The sequence below is a fragment of the Eurytemora carolleeae genome, unplaced genomic scaffold (genome assembly GCF_000591075.1).
Source record: "Eurytemora carolleeae unplaced genomic scaffold, Eaff_2.0 scaffold1463, whole genome shotgun sequence".
Taxonomy (NCBI): domain Eukaryota; kingdom Metazoa; phylum Arthropoda; class Copepoda; order Calanoida; family Temoridae; genus Eurytemora; species Eurytemora carolleeae.
In genome coordinates, this window is record NW_019397359.1 from 1 (window position 1) to 19,551 (window position 19,551).

Below are 19,551 nucleotides of genomic sequence, written 5' to 3' on the forward strand. Positions count from 1 at the left end.
GGGCAAAGCCGGGTTCTCGAGCTAATATTATACCTGAGAGCTATTACCAGTGAACCTAACTTGTCCAGATCTGTTTTCAGTTCACTATTCTCACATGATTTCTCCTGGGAATATAAAAAGGGGTAGCTTGTAAATTTCATGATTACCCGCTCATCCGAGCTACAGAGGAAACTAGCTTAAGGGTTTTGCGACCTTAAATTGTAAAATATAGATCTTAAGATTGATTAGGTTGGGTTAATCAGGATAGATGGTGATTGGAAGTGCGCGGGGATTTAAAACTACTCGATAATTTCTTGAATACTACTATATAATTAGTTCGGTTACCCCTTAGGTCGGGTTTCTCTAGGTCAGTTTCCACAGCAGACCAGATTTAATGAATAACAACAAGTAGTTCAATTCCTCTTGTTCTGGTTGAAAACTTTCTATTTAAAGGGGGAAACTCCCCAATTGGCAAGGGTACTCCTAAACCTTTGACTTTTCATTGAGGACAGAGATCTCAGCGTCTATATCTTTTACATGCAATCAATAAATAGATAAAAACAGTTTACTTTATCATAAGTTATGTTTCGGGGATGCCCCTTACGCTTATAATCCCTTAGTTTCATTCAGTCTACGTAGTTCAAGCTTTTCATCAAAGAAAATCTAATTATCCAATATCTTTGTGAAAAATCGTTTTTAAATTGATACAACTTGAGGATATTTTGTTTTGTTCACAGGATCTTTTATATATAATCTTGGTCACCTGAACAATACTTCTAAACATATTTCTTTCTTCTTTAAGTTTTTTAGCCAACATCTGAAAACATAATTATTAAAGGGAGTGTTTGCAGTGATTGAAAAGATTTTTGGATGAACTGTAGATAGATTGTAAATATATTGGCACAACACAAAGATCCAGAAAAGTACAGTGAATCCCTTAATAACGAATACATCGAAAGAATTCATCAAATGTCGTATTCTTCACTCAAAATGAAATGTTACAGATATTTAGTTTTTTTTAAATTAAATGATTTAATGGAACTCTTTAAAACTGTTCCCTCATATTCATGGCTATTTATTTATTTTCGCAAATACTGAAATTTACGTAATATAGTATATAACTCATTGAAAAAATGTCAAGACGACATTTGATAAATTCTTCCGATTGTATTCGTTATTAAGGGTTTCACTGTATGAAAGTTATGCATTATAAGACTGGATCGTATTTTAAAATTTTGCTTTTAACCCACCAACTCAATCACTTTTTTGTAACTCTGTACATATACATTTTAAAACTACATATCTAGCTTCAATTCAACAGCAGAAATTGCCAAAATCCTGATTAAAATTTTCTTAAAGGGGGGCTGTAAGCTTAATTTCAAGCTCAGACTCCATTTGAAGATTCACAACAGTACACTTTTAAACCTTTATATCTTTATTAATCTACTGAAATGCTTTTGAAACTTACAGTCCCTTTGAGAGCGTGGATATTCAAGTTCAATTTTTCATAAAACGGCATATTCATGATTCACTTATGGTTATTGTTAATTTCCCTTTTTCGCGTTCATTCCCTTTAATTAGGATTTAATATAACCGTCATACCTTGTATTTATTTTTACCCGCCGCATCCTCCTGGTCTCTAGAAAATAGGATTTAATACCTGATATATGTTTATTAGAATAATATAATTAATGAATACTTCATTTTACCTTTTTATAGATTCTAATTCCTAAAAGCACATTTTTAGATTAATTTTAGTCAAAGAAATGTGTTCAAATTTAGAAATATTGGATAGCAATTCATAATTTAATTAGGTTTCATCATAATTCCAATCTTTTTTTGGAGAACACTCCCATTATCAGTAAAAAATCACTGTGTACCTTTTAATCGAACCCCCGAATGCACGACTTAAACAACCCTTTTAACCTTCTGATAGCAGGTTCTCTATTGCAGAGAACTCCGTCTGTTAATCTCTAAAATGGTGTTTAAATTACCGACAAACTGGAGTATTATACGCTAGCGCAATACAGGTGTACTGTGTACTTTAAAAGATCTCAATTTTTTTTCAACAAAGTGTTAACAAAATTCAAATGAAAACATTTATTTTCTGCTACTTCTAGGAAGTAAATATCAATATTTCTCAATTATAAAACAGCTTGCATGCAAAGATATCAACAAATTACAAGCGTGTCTGTAGAGAAATAAGGACAGTCATCGATCTATAGTCAACGTTTTAAAGGGTAATGTTGTGAATATGACACGCCACTCTATACAAATGGACAGTTACTTAAAACCAGGTTTACAGTCCCTTTAGACAGAATGTCAAAGTAGTGTCCGTATTTACAGAGAGCCATTAACAATGTAGATATCTTGTTGAACATTTTCTAAATTTAACCTATTTATATTTCTTATTTTTTATTTTCCTGATTGAAGACTATGCTACAGAATTAAAATATAAAATGTATAAAATTAAGTAAAATGTGCTTTTTTCCTTTTTCTTCTCATTTATTCTAGCCTCAAGGTCCAATTCTGTTCTCCTGAAGGAAGGGAATACAAGTAAAATAAAAATGAAAAAGCTTTTCATAAAATTGTGTTCTTTGTATTAATAAAAGAAAGAAAAAATTATTTGATATTTGATTTCTCGAATTTTTACAATAATTTTAGCAATCATTGAAAATACTTTCATTTTTTAAGAATCCTTTAGTTATTATCATTTTAACTGTATCACCTAAATTTTAATATATTTTTTTAACAAAATGTTTTAATTTCAAATATTTAAAGAAAAGTGATAATGATTTATATGTTTTACCTAAAGTTTTTGTCTATAACAGCAATTTTTTCGTCGTAATCAAACTGTTCTTTGCTAACTCCATTCCTAAAGTATATAAGGACTTGTAATTTCAAGCAACCTTATATTTAAAAAAGGAGTATGCCTGTTTCATGACGACACCCTTTGACATTTCGACTATAGTCCCTTAAACTGCAAAAAAGTATGAATAAGTAGTTAAGGTTTATAGATAAGTTTCTGATAAAGTATGAATAAGTAGTTAAGGTCTATAGATAAGTTTCTAATAAAGNGGATCAGTTTCTGATCACTTATATATGATTGGTAACAAATTAATAAATGGAGAAAAAATTTATTTAAATTTTTTGTTTGGCTAAAAGGAAACCTGACGATTAACTAACCTTAAACTCTCGTTGAACTTCTTCAGCCTCTGGTTTTCCTGAATCAGCTGATTAGCTACCTGGGACATACTGGACATCTTCTCCAAAACCTCCCTCAACATCAACATCGTTAACAATATCAACGTCGTTAACATCGTTAACATTCTCAACATCAATATATTAACATCACTCATATCTAAATCAACATAATTGACATCACCAATATCAACATCAGCATATCAGCATCATTAACATTGCCAAAAACAACATCAACATTAATAACAATGCTATAAATATCAACATCAACATCATTTACATCAACATCAATATATTTAACATCGCCAATATCAATATTAATAACAACACTATAAATATCTTTTTGAATCTAAATATTTTTATATTTCCGATATTGCAGATATTTGCTGTAATTTCATCAAAAATCATAATAATTTCAAAGTATCATAAAAGAATTAAGTTTTTGCCACAAACTCTGATGTTCTAATCCTAATATCTTTTTTTTCATCCAATGTCGTAGTCCTTATATATTTAAACTATGTTGGATCAAATAATCTAAGTTTGAAATATCTAAGGTTTACGTCATCAGGTTGTACAGATAATTGGATTAGAAAATGAGAGTTTGTGGCAAAGACTCAACTCCTAATAATTATGTCCTAACAGTCAACACTAGTGATTTATACAATTAAAAGTCCCTTATTTGAAAGGGGGGGGAGCCAGGGGGGGGGGCTAGGATCTATACACAGTGAACTACCTGTTTATAATTGAATCATCAAAACCTTGTTTAAAGGTTAAATAAGCTTGGTTGCTTGGAGAATTATCAATTTTTAACTGACCTAAAAATAAGATGGATTCAATACTTTTAAAGGAACTGAATACTCGACAGAAATTCTAATTTTCTCGTCCCTTTATCAGTCCAACTTTGAACTTGATTTCGTAAACCTTTTATATATCAAATTATGTTGAAGATTCGATTGGCTAATTTTTAAAAATCAAAGGTTTACATCATCAGGTTTCAAAGGAAAAGAAAACTCGAGGTTTTTTAACAACTATTTACTGCGGTTTTACCATGACTAGACTTCCTTCTCGTTTTCACAGTTTCCACTTGTAATTCATTCCTAAAATAAACAGGAATATAAATTTAATATATTATAGGGTCACCCTCAAACAATGAAACTTAAATGGAGTGTTCGCTAAAAATGAAAGGGGGTATAAGCTTACGTCTTCAAGGACGATTATTTGGCCGCTAGGTGTCTCTGCTCGCGACAAAAAATTCGTCGTTTAAAGTACATCTTATTTGAAACAAGTTACACATATGATGAAATATTAACTATATACGAATGCGTCAAAAAAATCGATGATCACAGGTTGTAATATCTGAATGATTTGTTTGAAATTAAATGGATTTTTTTACGATTCGAGTTGTAAATTGCAACTTTCTGAATTTGTATGGACGCTACATTCATTAGTAGCAATCACCATCGAATATTTTTCGATGTAATCTCATATATTTCCTCTTTAATTTTTCGAGAACACTCCCTTTAATAGACGGAATTTATTCTTTTTCCTTACATTATTATCTTGAAAGTGGTCGGAATTTTTGAAATGTTTGAGTCTGTGGGGTACAAGGAATCTCAGAAAAAAAGGCTGAGAAATTGTGATTAAATGATTTATTAAAAATGAAGCGTCAAGAAATGCTCCCGCATTATTTGGTTGTTAACCTGCATGTTAAACATTTCATTTGACATTTTCTAAGACGCGGTTTTTACAAAATTTTGTTATCTGTTTACCTGACTGTGTTTAGCTCCATCTTTAAACCTAGAATTTCCTCTGAAAGTTCTTCTTCAGATTTCTCATAATCATAAGGATCTGTTTAAAAGAAATTGTTCATTTTAATGGAAGAAAATAGTATTTGTACAGTATAGTTATATTCTCTTCATACTAACTTCAAATGTAAATAAAATGTCGTCTTACTATTCAAAAGTTTTGTGCCAAATTAAAAAATTCAAAAGTCATATCCTAACTGTTTAAAATTTTGAAGCCCACAACAAAATGTCCCAAACAGCGAACCTCTTTGATATTTACCTCTTTATATTAAATATATATATATTTTGAATTTGAATAAAATTTAATTAAATATAGATTTTATACTTTTATACTTTTTAATCAGTGTATAATAAGGTTATCAGTATTTTCATGATTTTTCTGTCTTCGATTGGAAAATCCTTGTCTATCCTATCCTACCCTATCCTATCCTAACCTATCCTAACCTATCCTATCCTATCCTAACCTATCCTAACCTATCCTATCCTATCCTATCCTATCCTATATCCCCTTTTATTATTTTCCATAAACATTCCTTTATATTTCATGCTTATTTACTTTTTTTAGAAGATTGTTTTCTCTGTAGCTTTGTGGTATATGTTCTTACAGCCTCTCTCATCTAAAATACATTCTTTTTTTAACTAGAAGGGGAATACAGGGAGAACCAGAAAACTCAGGAATAGGAGGACGACTGTTAGAATCAAAGTCTAATGGGCATGGGACACAGAAACTGTGATTTTTAGGATTCATTTGAAAAATATAAAACGTTATAAAGATCAATAATTACTGATTTTGAGCGCAAAGTCGACGTTTAAAATCATCAAATTGGGGTTTTCAAAAATTATTAGATGACGAAATATAGTAAATAATTAAATGCTTAGGAACATATTTCTCAAAAGAAATTTGTCGATAAATCAATGTTAGAATAAATTATTTCGTTTTCATAATTATATTGAATTTAATATTCTTTATGAATTTGTTCGCATATTTGAACAAATAAATCAAATAAAAACGTTAAATTTAACTTGAAATTAAGTTAATAGTCTCTTTTAAGATATACTTGTTATGTAAATGTTGTTTTTCATGGGTATAAGAATTACCATTTTGTCCTTGTCCCATTTTGTCAGAAATGTGGAAGGTGAAACACCGACTTCCTTAAAATTTGTTAAAAAATTAGAACTTTTTTCTTCATTCTTTTGATTATTATTACTATTATAATTACTATCTTTATTATTATTATTGTTACTATCAAAATCGTAAACTTGGAGACATGAAAGGGACTGTAAACTAAATTTCAAGAGACTCTCCATTTAAAGAGTGGCATTTCAAATTTAGAATTGAAATTGTGTCTACACTGTACACTGTGCAGTCCCTTTAAACAAACATTTTTTTTCTCTTAGTAACAATTTTGCAAGTTTTTTAACACACATCCATTTTCTGAATATCGATATTAAAGTGAGACACAGACAATGTGTGATGTATTCTAAGTATTTACTTGTAAACATGAATTCAGCTTAAACCATATTTTTTTTTAGGACGCCCTGTACATATATTGGATGCAGGACACCCAGGAAATGGGTTTATATTATTTTTAGCACATACACTGTGCCCTTTTATTATTTTTAGCACACACTGTGTCCTTATATTATTTTTGTATTCATATAAGGATTTCTAATCTTTTATTTTGTTTGGGACAACTCATGCTAATTTATTATCAAAACAAACTGGGACGCCACCACTTACATTTATTAAGGACTACCTGTCCATACGTTTTTAAAGGACGCTTTGTCCTAACATTTTTTTAGGACTCCTTCTCTTCATATTTTCTAAGACGCCTTGTCCATACATTATTTTAGGAATCCTTCTCTTTATATTTTCTACGACGCCCTGTCCTTACATTATTTTAGGACTCTTTTTTTATTTTTCTAGAACGCCCTGTCCTTACATTATTTTATGAATCCTTCTCTTTATATTTTCTAGGACGTCCTGTCCTTACATTATTTTAGGACGTCTCGTATTTATATTTTCTAAGACGCCCTTCCTTACATTATTTTAGGACTCCTTCTCTTTATATATTCAAGGACGCCCTGTCCTTACCTTATTTTATGACTCATTCTCTTTATATATTCTAGGACTCCTTCTCTTTATATTTTCTAGGACGCCCTGTCCTTACATTATTTTAGGACGTCTTGTCTTTATATTTTCTAGGACGCCCTCTCCTTACTTTTGTTGGGACGACTTGTCTTTATATTTTCCAGGACGCTCTGTCCTTACATTATTTCCTGACCCCTTGTCCATATATTTTCTAGGACGCTCTGTCCTACTATTTTGTTGCTATGACCCGGCAGCATGAATAGAAAGCTGGTAAATGATTTCGGTCAACTTTCTGCAATATATCTTTATACTAGGATACAGACACTTGTAGTAAATGTAGTGCATATCTAGTAGATAGCAGATATATTCCAAGATATAGATGTGAATAATAGCGTGATTTAAATAAGTATTGGTTTCTAAATAAAGAAATGTGGAAAAGAGACATGGAAAAAAGTGATAAACAAGGAAAAACAATATTCAGATGAAAACAAATTGTAAAATCTTTGAAGAGATTTCTACGAAAAAAATGAGATTTCTTTTTTTCGCGCCTTGACATATGAATTTTGAGAAGTTTATGTAAATACAGATCAAATTGAATTGAACCAAATATAAATCTATGATTTCTAATTTTACAGATTTCTAGAATTTCTTGGCTTTGTTATCCCGAGGTTTAGATATTTGACATATTTGTCATATTTAACATATTTGACAAAGATAAAATTATTTTAAAAATACCATATTGAATATTGTCTGGTTTAAAGTTGTTGATCTTGAGTTGAAAAATGAACTAATCTTAAAGAAACAAATCCGGCAATCAACAACTAGGAGACTTCAACGACCTTCATTTTTCCAGGTAGAACATCTTACAGTAAATACAGATAGGAAAGTGCAGTTTTCACGATTTGATCGCATCGTTAATTATGACGAAATATAAACGTTAAACAATTGTTTTAAAAATAAAACACCGAATCAAAGGTAGATTTTAAAGATTGAAAACGAAACGACCGTATTTAAAAATCCAAAACAAAAAAAAACGAGAGTTTTTTTCGATCTTTTAAAGAAACGATGCCCATACCTAACCTATATTACGTTGAAAGTAAGAAAATTATATTATTTTGTTGGATTCGAATTTTTACCATTTGGGGTATTCTGCGTTCAAATGGCTGCAAAAAAAAACTGAAAAGTTTGACATAATTTCAAAATGTTTGCTTTAAAATTTGCTCAGAAAATATTATTCTGAACGATCGTTTTAGATTGTATAATGTAAATTCTGTCGTATTAAACTTTTTTAAGCTTTTCATCTGTTACATTTCCTTGTGATTCTGGGGACCCCTGTATTCCAAATATTAAATGAACATGTTTCAGGAATCTCAGAGGAAGAGTTCGCAGGTATTTATCGTTTTTATTTTTACAAAAAAACAAAAAAATATATCTTTGTTGTTTTGCAAAATATGCTTGTTAATCTGATTTTTGATTATTATTTTTGTTATGTTATACTGTTATCCATTTAACTACTTTTAAGATATATTTAGAAAAACTATTTTTTAATCTTTTTAAAAAATTTTATTTGATTTGATTCACGAACTGTAAGCGTAATCTTAAGTAACCCCTCAAGCAAAGATGGTAATGCCACCCCAGATTAACTAGAGTGAGAAGCATTTGGTTTCTTTTATTTGAAATCAAACGTGTCTTGGTCAATACTTCAACAATATTTAAACTTATTTGTTTATTCTATACTTTTTCATTCAAAATATATATGCCGACAAAAAAGTATTTAAGAAAAATGCTAAAAATTATGTATAATGGGTCAAATTGTTATCGAAAGTCCCAGCTTTCTGAAATTTTGACAGAACCGTTAAATCCACGTGATGCTCGATTCCCAATGTTTATGTGTATGAATTAAATATCAATGTTTATAATTTTGAAAACAGATTATTATTAATTTTTTCAACAGAACAGAAGTGACTTGCGCATTTCTACCACAGGATAACACATAGAAATTATCAGAAATAAATATCTTCCACATTATTGATCAAATAAAGGGTGCAGTTGTGGAAAGGACATTGCTATCTTTGCATGAACTGTCATTTGAAATTTTGCAAAAAGTCCCTTTAAATAAATGGATTTAAAGAAAACTAATATTGTTGCAGGAAGAACCAATATCCCCAGCAGTTCTCACTGCCCTTCTAGACCAGAGAAAACAAGGAAAACTGTCAAATTCAGTTTTAGAAAACTGGGTCTCAAGGTTTATATTTATCTTATTAATACTATAACTATTTTTATTACTTTTTTGTCTTTTAAACGTTTTTTAAACACCAGTCACTAAATTCAAATATTTAATATTACTAGGAAAAGTAAATTAAACCTAAAGTCTGACCACGTAAACCTTGTTGCACCGGCTAGTCGTATTAAGTGTCTGCTTTATTTACCCAATGTCCGGGCGATACAGTACAAACTGGGACCGGAAAGGTTGACCCGGCTCGGAAATTCAAATGCACTACGGCTGCCCGTGAACGGAACCCTCAAAAAATTAGTTTGAGCAGGAATGCATGAGATATCAATCCTTTTTTTCCCTGAAAATTAATTAATTTTATTTGTAGTTATCTTCAACGTTATTGATAAGAGAAAGGTAAAAGGGTACTGTTGTAAATCGGGTATGCCTTTTTTAATAAAGGGTCACCCAAGCTCTTAATTGCAACTTTTGATATTTCAAACTTTGAATTCTGTTTGAAATATTAAAGAAATTAGGGGTGTAATTCTTTTACTTATATTTCATAAAATTTGATTTTTTGCTACCAAAGTTTATAAAATTTACTTCCAAAATTTAATTTTCACATTTCTTATTTCAAGCAAATTTTCAATTAAGAAAAAATTAAACAAATCATATTGAACATTTTGTTCACGGATTAGATAGCTTTTTCTAATTTCATCGAACACATTATATCAATTAGTTTCTGTTTAGGTTTGAGAGAGAGTTTGAAGAATGTCATTCAAAGCATTCATCAGAATTTAGGAAACAAATTCAATCTCTAAAAAAAATATCATCATTTGCTTTTTTGGGTTTTGCCCACTCACTTTTAAATCAATGCTCATTAATATTACTTAAAGTTATAAAAAATATTAATCGCATGCAAAGTCTTTCAAACTCAAGCTATGACTTTAAATAGTCCATCAGACACAGCAATTGTCCAGTATACTATAAAAAAAACCTTTCATTGAATGAGTGACTTAATAAGTCAGTATTAAAACTAATATATTCTTGTATGCAACATCAAATACACTTTATTATTGTTACAATGTCGTCTTCCTATATCACAATTGTTTGGCTCTCTCTTTAAAGTTGTTTTAATAACTATTTATAACATTGTTATTTTGGTTCGCAATTTATAAAGTTTTTGGATAGAAATTTTCTCTTTATCGAGAAGGTTCAAGCCTTTTTAGATTTAATTTTGTCCCAAGCTTTAGCGAGGGACAAAATATAATCTAAAAATGCGAGAACCTTCGATATATACAGACAATTTAAGTCCAAAAACTTTATAGCACGTCGTGCCAAAATAAAAGTGCTAGGTAATTTTATGAAACGTTTATTTCAATGGCTGTTTCTAGATTAAATAAGCTTTGAAACAAAGCAGAAGTCAAAATATAAGGTTGATTTAAATCTTATTTTCATTTCAATTAAAACAAATATTTTGGAAATATCCTATTGTTTTGGGAGAAAATCCGGGAGTCATAACTTTATAGCACACGTGCTGTAATTTACAGCTAATTTAACATTATAGCCCGATGATTACTTTATAGCACGTTTATTATCAAATTCACGATGAAATGAGTAATAATGATAAAGTACACTATAGTTTCAAAAATCTTTTTTTTTTGATTCCGAATGTTTTGTGCTGACGTGAAGTGAAGATTATATCGAAAAACAGTTTCAAGCCCTGCATTCAGGTTTGTCACACAATCCCTTATTCAAGTTAATCAAAGACTATGATATTACAAGATAACTGAATATTATTGTTTAGAGTTAACCAACGATTATGATATTACAAGATAACTGAATATTATTGTTTAGAGTTAACCAACGATTATGATATTACAAGAAGACTGAATATTATTGTTTAGAGTTAACTAAAGATTATGATATTACTAGATAACTAAATATTATTGTTTAGAGCTAACCAAAAACTTTGATATTACAAGAAGACTGAATATCATTGTTTAGAGTTAACCAAAGATTATGATATTACAAGAAGACTGGATGAAATTATCCCTCAACCAACCCTGGATTCAACGCCAGCTAAACATAAACTCCAACTAGCGTAAGTAAAGAACTTAATAATTCAAAAATAAAATAAAAAATTCTTTTCCCTTTTTTGGGGGGTCACCGTCACTCTGAGAATAATTCATTTTTATTTATTGAAATGATACATTTAGTTTGTTTAGGAGTAGTAGAAGAGCTAGACATCTGACAAGAGAAGGTAATCATATCAAATATACAGGAAAGACTTAAATAACGATTGAACAGGATTTATACTGTCTATTTCATGATTTCTGATTCCCTGCAACTAAAAACATGTTTCTGTCGTTGCCTAGTCATTAAATAAGTCATAGAACGATTATAATAAAAGTTTCAGGTCATCTTTACAGTCTCATCCTTTGTGGGTAACCCTGTATGTGTTTGAACTTAATTCAGAAAACCGAGATTTAGTGTTTTTTAATCCGGCCGGATCTTTTTTTTTAATAATGAAGGGAACCTTTAATTATCAAAAATGCGAAAATCCGCAAATAACTGTAATAGATTTCAATAAAAATAATCAATTTTAAGCTCTAGGAATCATAAACCAACCTTTAATTTGACTATCAATAAAGTGATTAAAGATTGACTATCAATAATGTGATTAAAGATTAAAGATAGATAGCTTTTTATTGAAATAAATAGGTTGGAATTAGAATTACTTTGGCATTTCTTATCTATAATGCAACAAGATATTTATATATATGCTCCCTCTGGCCGGCCAAACGGCTGGACTGAATGGGCTGACATTTTTTGTAAACACTCATTGGTTCCCTTGGGGAGACATAGGCTAAAACAAAAATCGAAATTTTCTTGTCTTAAAATTTTTTTTAAAAAACTTTTTTTCCACGGGAAACGACGGGCCCTTCAACTTGTCTATAAAAATAAACAAGACATTCGTATATATGTTCCCTAAAGCCGGCAAAACGGTTTGAGAATGGGCTAAACTTTTTGGAGGGAACCCTTGAATACCCCTGGGGTAACATAGGTTAAAAAAAATTTTAATTTTTTTCTTCAAAAATTCGAAATTTTTTCTTTAAAAAATAACATTTTTTTGTTTCCAAATTTTTAAACGCCTGGCACTTCTGCTAGTAATACATATATCTGTTAAGTGACAAAGCTAAAAGATGAAGGACCAAGAGAACTATTGAAAGAGAATATTACCCTGGAGAACGATATAAAAGGGATTCCTCACACTAAAGAGAAGAGCACTGGGGATACAACTGTAACCAGTCCAAAGCTAGGGACGAGATACCAGGTTTACAGGAGAAACTAAATTTTTAAAAATGATTTTATTATTTATTTTCCTTGTGATCACATTAATTTCCTTTGCCCTTTATCCCGACTCAATTATACTTTTGAAATTCCACTTTACTGTCCCGACTGTACAATTTATTGTCCCGACTGTACAATTTATTGTACCGACTGTACAATTTACTGTGCTGACTGTACAATTTATTGTACCGACTGTACAATTTATTGTACCGACTGTACAATTTATTGTCCCGACTGTACAATTTATTGTCCCGACTGTACAATTTATTGTCCCGACTGTACAATTTATTGTCCCGACTGTACAATTTATTATCCTGGGTCTCGACTGAACACTATATCGTCCCAGCTGACCATTTTTCTTGCCTGGCTGAATTTTAAACATAATTGTTCCCTCATGAATGAAAAATTGGTTATGAGAAGTTGATAAAAGGATAATCGTTATTTGATAACATGATGATATTCAATTCTTGTAGTTTTTGTTGTCTCGATAATTTTAGAAAAAGATTTTGACGTGACTTAATAATTTAAAAATTTTGCCTCAATCTAAAAAAATATCTAACAACAACATGAATACAAACATTTTAAAGGAAATGAGTTTTTGCCACAAACTCTGATTTTTTATATCTTTATCAATTGTTAAACCAATGTTGTAAAGCCTTGATATTTCAAACTATGAATTCTGTTAGATAGAGTATTATAAGTTTGAAATATCAAAGGTTTACACCATCAGGTTGCAAAGATACATGGATTACAAAATTTGAGTTTGTTGCAAAAACTCAATTCCTTTCAGGCGTCGAATGTTACACGTGAACAAATCAGCAAAAGCTCTGACTTTGCACTTGGTAGAGAGCCTGATGTACAGCCAACTACGAAGACGACCAACACCTCACTGAGTCGCCATTTTGTTCAAAAGTTTACTGATTCGTTGGAGCGAAGAAAGAATAAGCTGTCTGACCCAGTTGAAAGTGTATATGAAGAGATTCCAGAATGCGCCCAGGTCAAAATATTCACCTTTTCCAGAATTTTCTTTTCATATTCTACAAAATATCCTTTTGTTTGCTTTCTTTCTTTTCGGCTCAGATAAATATGAGAACTCTAGATTACCCCCCCCCCCCATCCCCCTTTATGTTTAGATGTGTACATGTACATTGTAATCCCTACTTTAGCTAGGTTAGGTTAGGGTTAAGAATAATAGATAAAATATAATAATCAAACAACTTTAAACATCAATAATTATCAGGGGGGGGGGGAGGTGGTACTTGTTCGAAAAAACGTTTTGTTTCAGATTGAAAAAGTTAAACGAAAACCTAAACGTAAACTCCCTGTGCCAGTCAGGTAAAATATTTGACTTCTGACGATTATTTGACACGAACTTATTATATAATGATGTATTTTAGTTCCAATGATTATGAAGAAATATCCGAGCAATCATTAAATCAGACAAGCCCTGTCTTTAGCTCGAAAAGCATGAACGGGGTCCAATCTGATCTGGAAATTATATCACATTACGAAATGTTAAAAATAGAAGAAAATACTGTTCCACGGACTAAAAAGGTAAATTTTTAAAATTTTTAAACTTTTTTAAATTTTGCTTAATAACTGTTCCTATTAAACTATAACTTTAACTTGTCGACATGTTTTAAAATTTAATCCCATTCGGTCCCGCCGTTTGGCCGGCTTTTAGGGCGCTTCGCGCCAATTTTCTATTTAAACTTTTAATTGTGGCTCTATCTGTGAACATCTTCTCTTTGTACAGTATAAAACAGTAACAAATAAAAAAGTTCGCGGATTTGATCATATTTTTTCAACATTAACAAAACCCAAAACTTTAAGAGACTGTAATTTTTGTTTTATTTGTTGACAAGTTTCAAGATGTGCTTAGGTGCCCGGCGTATTACGTGGAATAATTTTTTTTTTTAATTCAACAAATTTTTGCCCATTCGGTCCAGCCGTTTGGCCGGCTATAGGGAACATATACGAATGTCTTTTTTTATTAAATAGATTAGGCTTTTAGGACGCTTCGCGCCAATTTTCTATTTTTAACTTTTAATTGTGGCTCTATCTGTAAACATCGTCTCTTCGTACAATAAAAAAATAACAAATTAAAAAGTTCGCGCATTTTCAAAACTAACAAAAATCCAAAACTTTTAGACACAATTTTTTGTAATTTTGAGCATGCATATAGCTCATTTGAGGTCCCTCACACCATTTGGGCCCAATCTGTTCAGCCGTTTTGACGTTTATTGGATATACACGGACGGACAAACAGACAGTCAGAAAAGCAAAGTTTATATATAGATATATTTATTTTTGATCAATAACTTAATCATTGAATTTTTTGATTTTATAGTGTTCATTTTTAAACATATCAAACAATATGAAACTTTTTTCACAGAACTTGCGTTTTTATAAATGCTTTTTTAAATGGGTCTTTTTATTCAATAAATAGATAAGAAAAATACATATTTTTATTAAATATTGTTAAGGTAGCTGAGAGACCTAATGCTCCATTTCAAAGATTTCAAGATTGTCTTTTCTCAGCTTTCACTGCCTGTACTCCATGGTGTCTCATGAGAAAGGTAAAAATGTACAAAAAATACCGATAAAAAATAGTTTTTAAAAAATATATATAGGATATAATCTAAAAACTCATTATTTTTTATTTCAATTCGCTTAAAAAGACAAATGTTGTTGAAAGAAAAAGGCATGTAATATAGGTGGACAAATTTTAAAATATTTAAAATATTTAGATTATTTAAAATATTTAAATACTTCTAACCAAAGTCACCGTTATTTTTAAACACATCCATTTCTTCTTTTTTACTGACCTGTGGCGGAAGACGATCTGATTCTGTGAGAACAGGATTTTTTCTTCAATAACTGGTATTCCCGGCCGTTAACTATTTCAAAGTTAACAGGTTTTGCCGGTTCTTAATGGACTCTATCGTTAATTTTCAAAAACTAGCCAGTCCTAACTGAATCCTCAAAAGACGAGTATTTTCCCCGTAAAGTTGATAAAATTGACGGTTTCAGTATCCAAAAATTGTCGAACATTTTAAACAATGAGATAAAAATGAGAAAATGTTCTAATTAACTAATACACCTTATTCTATACTGTTCAGGTATATTGGAAGCATGACAAGGATAGTGAAGAAATATTTTCAGTTACTGTTAGGTATATTATTATTATAAATTATATAGTCGTCGTCGCATATATCAATACAAATGAAGACGACTTTTGATTTCAATTTTAAACAGCATGTATACACATAAACATGGAAACAAAGAAAAGCTGTCGATTAAAAAGCTTCTTTTTAATTACTTGTGAACTTGTAATTCGAAAAAAGCTTGTTAATATTTAAAACGTAAAGGAAAAAGTCGTCTTCATTGTACTGAAAGTAAGAATGTTATTTGCAACAAAATTTTATTCAAATATATAATTTGAAGAAATGCAATATGTAAAAAAATTCTTATATTTTTACCTTTATCATTACTTTTAACAGATAAATTTCCTTTTATCAAAGGTAAAAACTTAAATCTTTTACATTTTACTTTTGTACGAATTAGTATTTTGGGAAAATAAAACAATAATAAAACAATCGATTTTAAGGGATCAGTAACATTTCGTATAGTAACATTTCGTACAGTAACATTTCGTATAGTAACATTTCGTACAGTAACATTTCGTATAGTTCATTTTCGTACTGTACACTTTTTCTATAGGAAACATTTCGTCGAGGTAATATTATGTATGGGTAACATTCCGTATAGGTAAAATTTCGCATAAATAACATTTTTTATAGATAACATTTCGTATAGGTAATTTTTCGTTTACAATTATCCATAACAGAATGGAGGAAGGTTGCAAAGAAATCTACGAACCATGATGAAGAAAATCCGCCAAATTACAACATTTTTAACAATCATGTCTCTCTGATCAGACTCACTAAGTGTGTATACTCGTCAGGGTAAGGATGCCATAGTTGTTAACAATTAAAATAAAGACTGTTAACTATTGGAGAACCTGTGCGTAGCATTAAATTACTAACTGATCATTATGCCTAATCTAGAATACACGAAATCTGATAGAGAATAAATTGGAAAAAAGAAAAAAATATATGTTAATAGCTTATTAATAAGGTAAAATTTGTTTTTTTTACATTACCTGTACGAATTGTTACCTAGACAAGATGTTACCAATACGAAATATAACCTTACGAAGTACTATACAAAATGTCACTAATTCATTTTGTGTTATTAATATCACAAAGTTTAAAACTTCAAAAATATTATAAAAAACAATTAATTGTTAATGTTCTTCTAGGCGAAATAGTCGAATTCGGAGAAAGAATAGACAAAGTTTACAATCAAATTCATAAACTACAGTTTACAAAATAATAAATTTCAAATTCATAACTCTGAATACACTCCTGTATGCCAAGTCCATCAGCGCCTGATCCAATCAGGGTTCAGTTATGTGTTTGTTGTCTATTCTGAACCAATAGAAATAGTATGGCGGTAACATCTATCTTTCTATCTATGACATCATCAAATTAGAGTTATGAATCCTTTAATCGGCTCCATCAGTAAATGGATATATTTACTTCTTCTGAAACTACAGTGAATAAGTTTTTAATCAGTAGTTAACGAAAGATTGGTTTTGCTTTTTCAGTATTAATCTTCGCCAAGATTCTTTAATAAGGTTGGTTACTCTAGATGGGCTCCAATGTACGGAAAATGTCGTCACCTTAGCATAGATAGATTCCTCATATGACGTCACTGATTATAGAGGCGAGCACACGCGGATTAAGCGGTTCGATCCTTTTCCCATAGAACTGTGACTTTCAATCATAATTTGACATATAAAGCATATTTTTTTCGCCTTCTGTATTTTCATTTTTTAATCCTATCTCTGCTGGGGTACTTGAAAACCAGGATATGCTGGGACATAACACCGGATTGAATTCAAATAGATGACACCGAATGCATCTCGCCCTGGCTAGCGTGACATCATATGAGGATTCTATCTATCTATGCTGAGGAGACGACATTTCTCGAACATTGGAGCGCATCGAGAGTAACCAACCTTATTAAATAAAGTAGATGCTTGTTGACGGATAACAGCAAACACACCAGATAAAATTGAACAATAGGCCCGTTGGAACACTAGTGGGGGATATATATTTTTTCCCCAGACAAATCATTCCAGGTTGGCCGCAAACAACACACACAACAGAGTAACCCCCGTCTCAAGAAAGTCGATAACAAAAGCTTTACATCCTGAAAAATAACATAAATTATAAGTTGGTTACTTGTACAAATGTTATGATAAATGTTAATAATAGAAAAAATCTTATGATTTATTAGCGGATGATAAAGGGGTTAACTTATTGTTTATCAGTACTAAAAGACGTTTTTTTAAACTTCTGAAATAAATGACAGTTGAATATTAACGAAAGTCACTAATTCTTTATATGAAAATATTTTTGTTTAACTTTTGAAATGGATTTACAATAAACAAGAGTGTTTAGACTCCATTCCCGGAGAACAAAGAAAAGGGAGCTAAAATTATTTGGTTAGGTGTCTCCGAGAGGGGATTTAAGTTAAGGACGACATTACACGGAGAGATTTTAAAGTCAATGGTTAACAATGCTGTATAGTACATCATACAGCCTTTAATACTGATATTTCCCCCTGGTTTTAATGGCTTTTGTTAAGCACTGTTTGTAACTTGTTTTTAATAAAATGATGAAATATCTAAAATCATTGTTAACTATAAGCTTGACATGAAATTTAATTACAGTGGTCGACGATCATATCAATTTAATAAAGACGACTTTTTTAGTGTTAACAAGCTTTTTTCGTAGAACAAGTTTACAAGTAACCAGAGATAAGCATTTTTAATATGCAGTTTCTCTTCGTTTCCATGTTATGTGTATCCATGCTGTTTAAAAGCTTGATAAAAATCAAAATTAAAAATTGAAAGTCGTCTTCATTGTATTGATATATGAGACGACGACTGTAGCTAAAAAGGTTCAGAGGTGTCAGATGAACTTTGTACCATCTGAGAACCACCAGTTTTCATCAAACTTCCTGGATCTATAGGGTGTCCAACTGAAAACCTGTTTTTTAGTTTTGGGCACTAAATCTCAAACCAAGAAATAGACATGGACGAACAAAATTAATCTTTAAATCGACAAAAATAATCAGTTCATGAAATAGGTCGAAGAGGTTAAAAATATAAGATTAAGGAAGGAAACAAAAGAGATCGTTATATAAACATGTTGCTCTAAGGTTACAAAAATATGACGTTTGATCGCCAACACATAACATAATGTTTAATACAGGTTTCTCACGAATACAAAACTAAAATATTGAAAGATTATCAAAGTAAAGACCAAGGTTTTTAAAGAGATGCCAGTAATAAAGCAGAAAATGTGAAAAAATGATCAACCCTGCTTTTGATTAAAACAGAAAGCAGTGTTAATTGACGTGAGAGTTCAGGCTTCGAAAAGTTTATTTTTTTTAAATACAAAATTCTTGTAAAATTTCTGATAAGTAGATGCTATAGATTTGCTGACAACTTTACATTGTACAATATAAAACAATAACAAAAAAAGTGCACGGATTTAATAATATTTTTCGTGGATTAAAATTTTTTTTACAATTATCAAAAATTTTGGAGACAAATTAAATGCAATTATGAGTATCCATATTCAAAATTTTGAGCTTGATCGATTTAGCAGTTTTTACATTTATTGGATACAGACAGACAAGCAAAATATATATAGAAGAACAGAAAATCCCTTTAGTACCATATGAAAAATAAACAAACAAGTTTTTATAGGAAAATACAAAAGAAAAAAATTAGGAATATTTTACTCTTTGCCCTGGAAGCGTAGTACTTT

General features: G+C 30.4%; 1 protein-coding gene across 1 annotated transcript; it reads left to right on the forward strand.

Annotated features, from left to right (window-relative positions):
* The first annotated feature begins 7,332 nt into the window (after positions 1-7,332).
* LOC111713738 (uncharacterized) lies at positions 7,333-10,326 on the forward strand. Its single transcript, XM_023488678.1, has 5 exons — positions 7,333-7,360; positions 7,839-7,930; positions 8,443-8,466; positions 9,228-9,322; positions 10,040-10,326. The coding sequence occupies exons 1-5, from the start codon at positions 7,333-7,335 to the stop codon at positions 10,242-10,244; spliced, it is 444 nt and encodes a 147-aa protein (XP_023344446.1). The 3' UTR covers positions 10,245-10,326.
* The last annotated feature ends 9,225 nt before the right edge of the window (positions 10,327-19,551 follow it).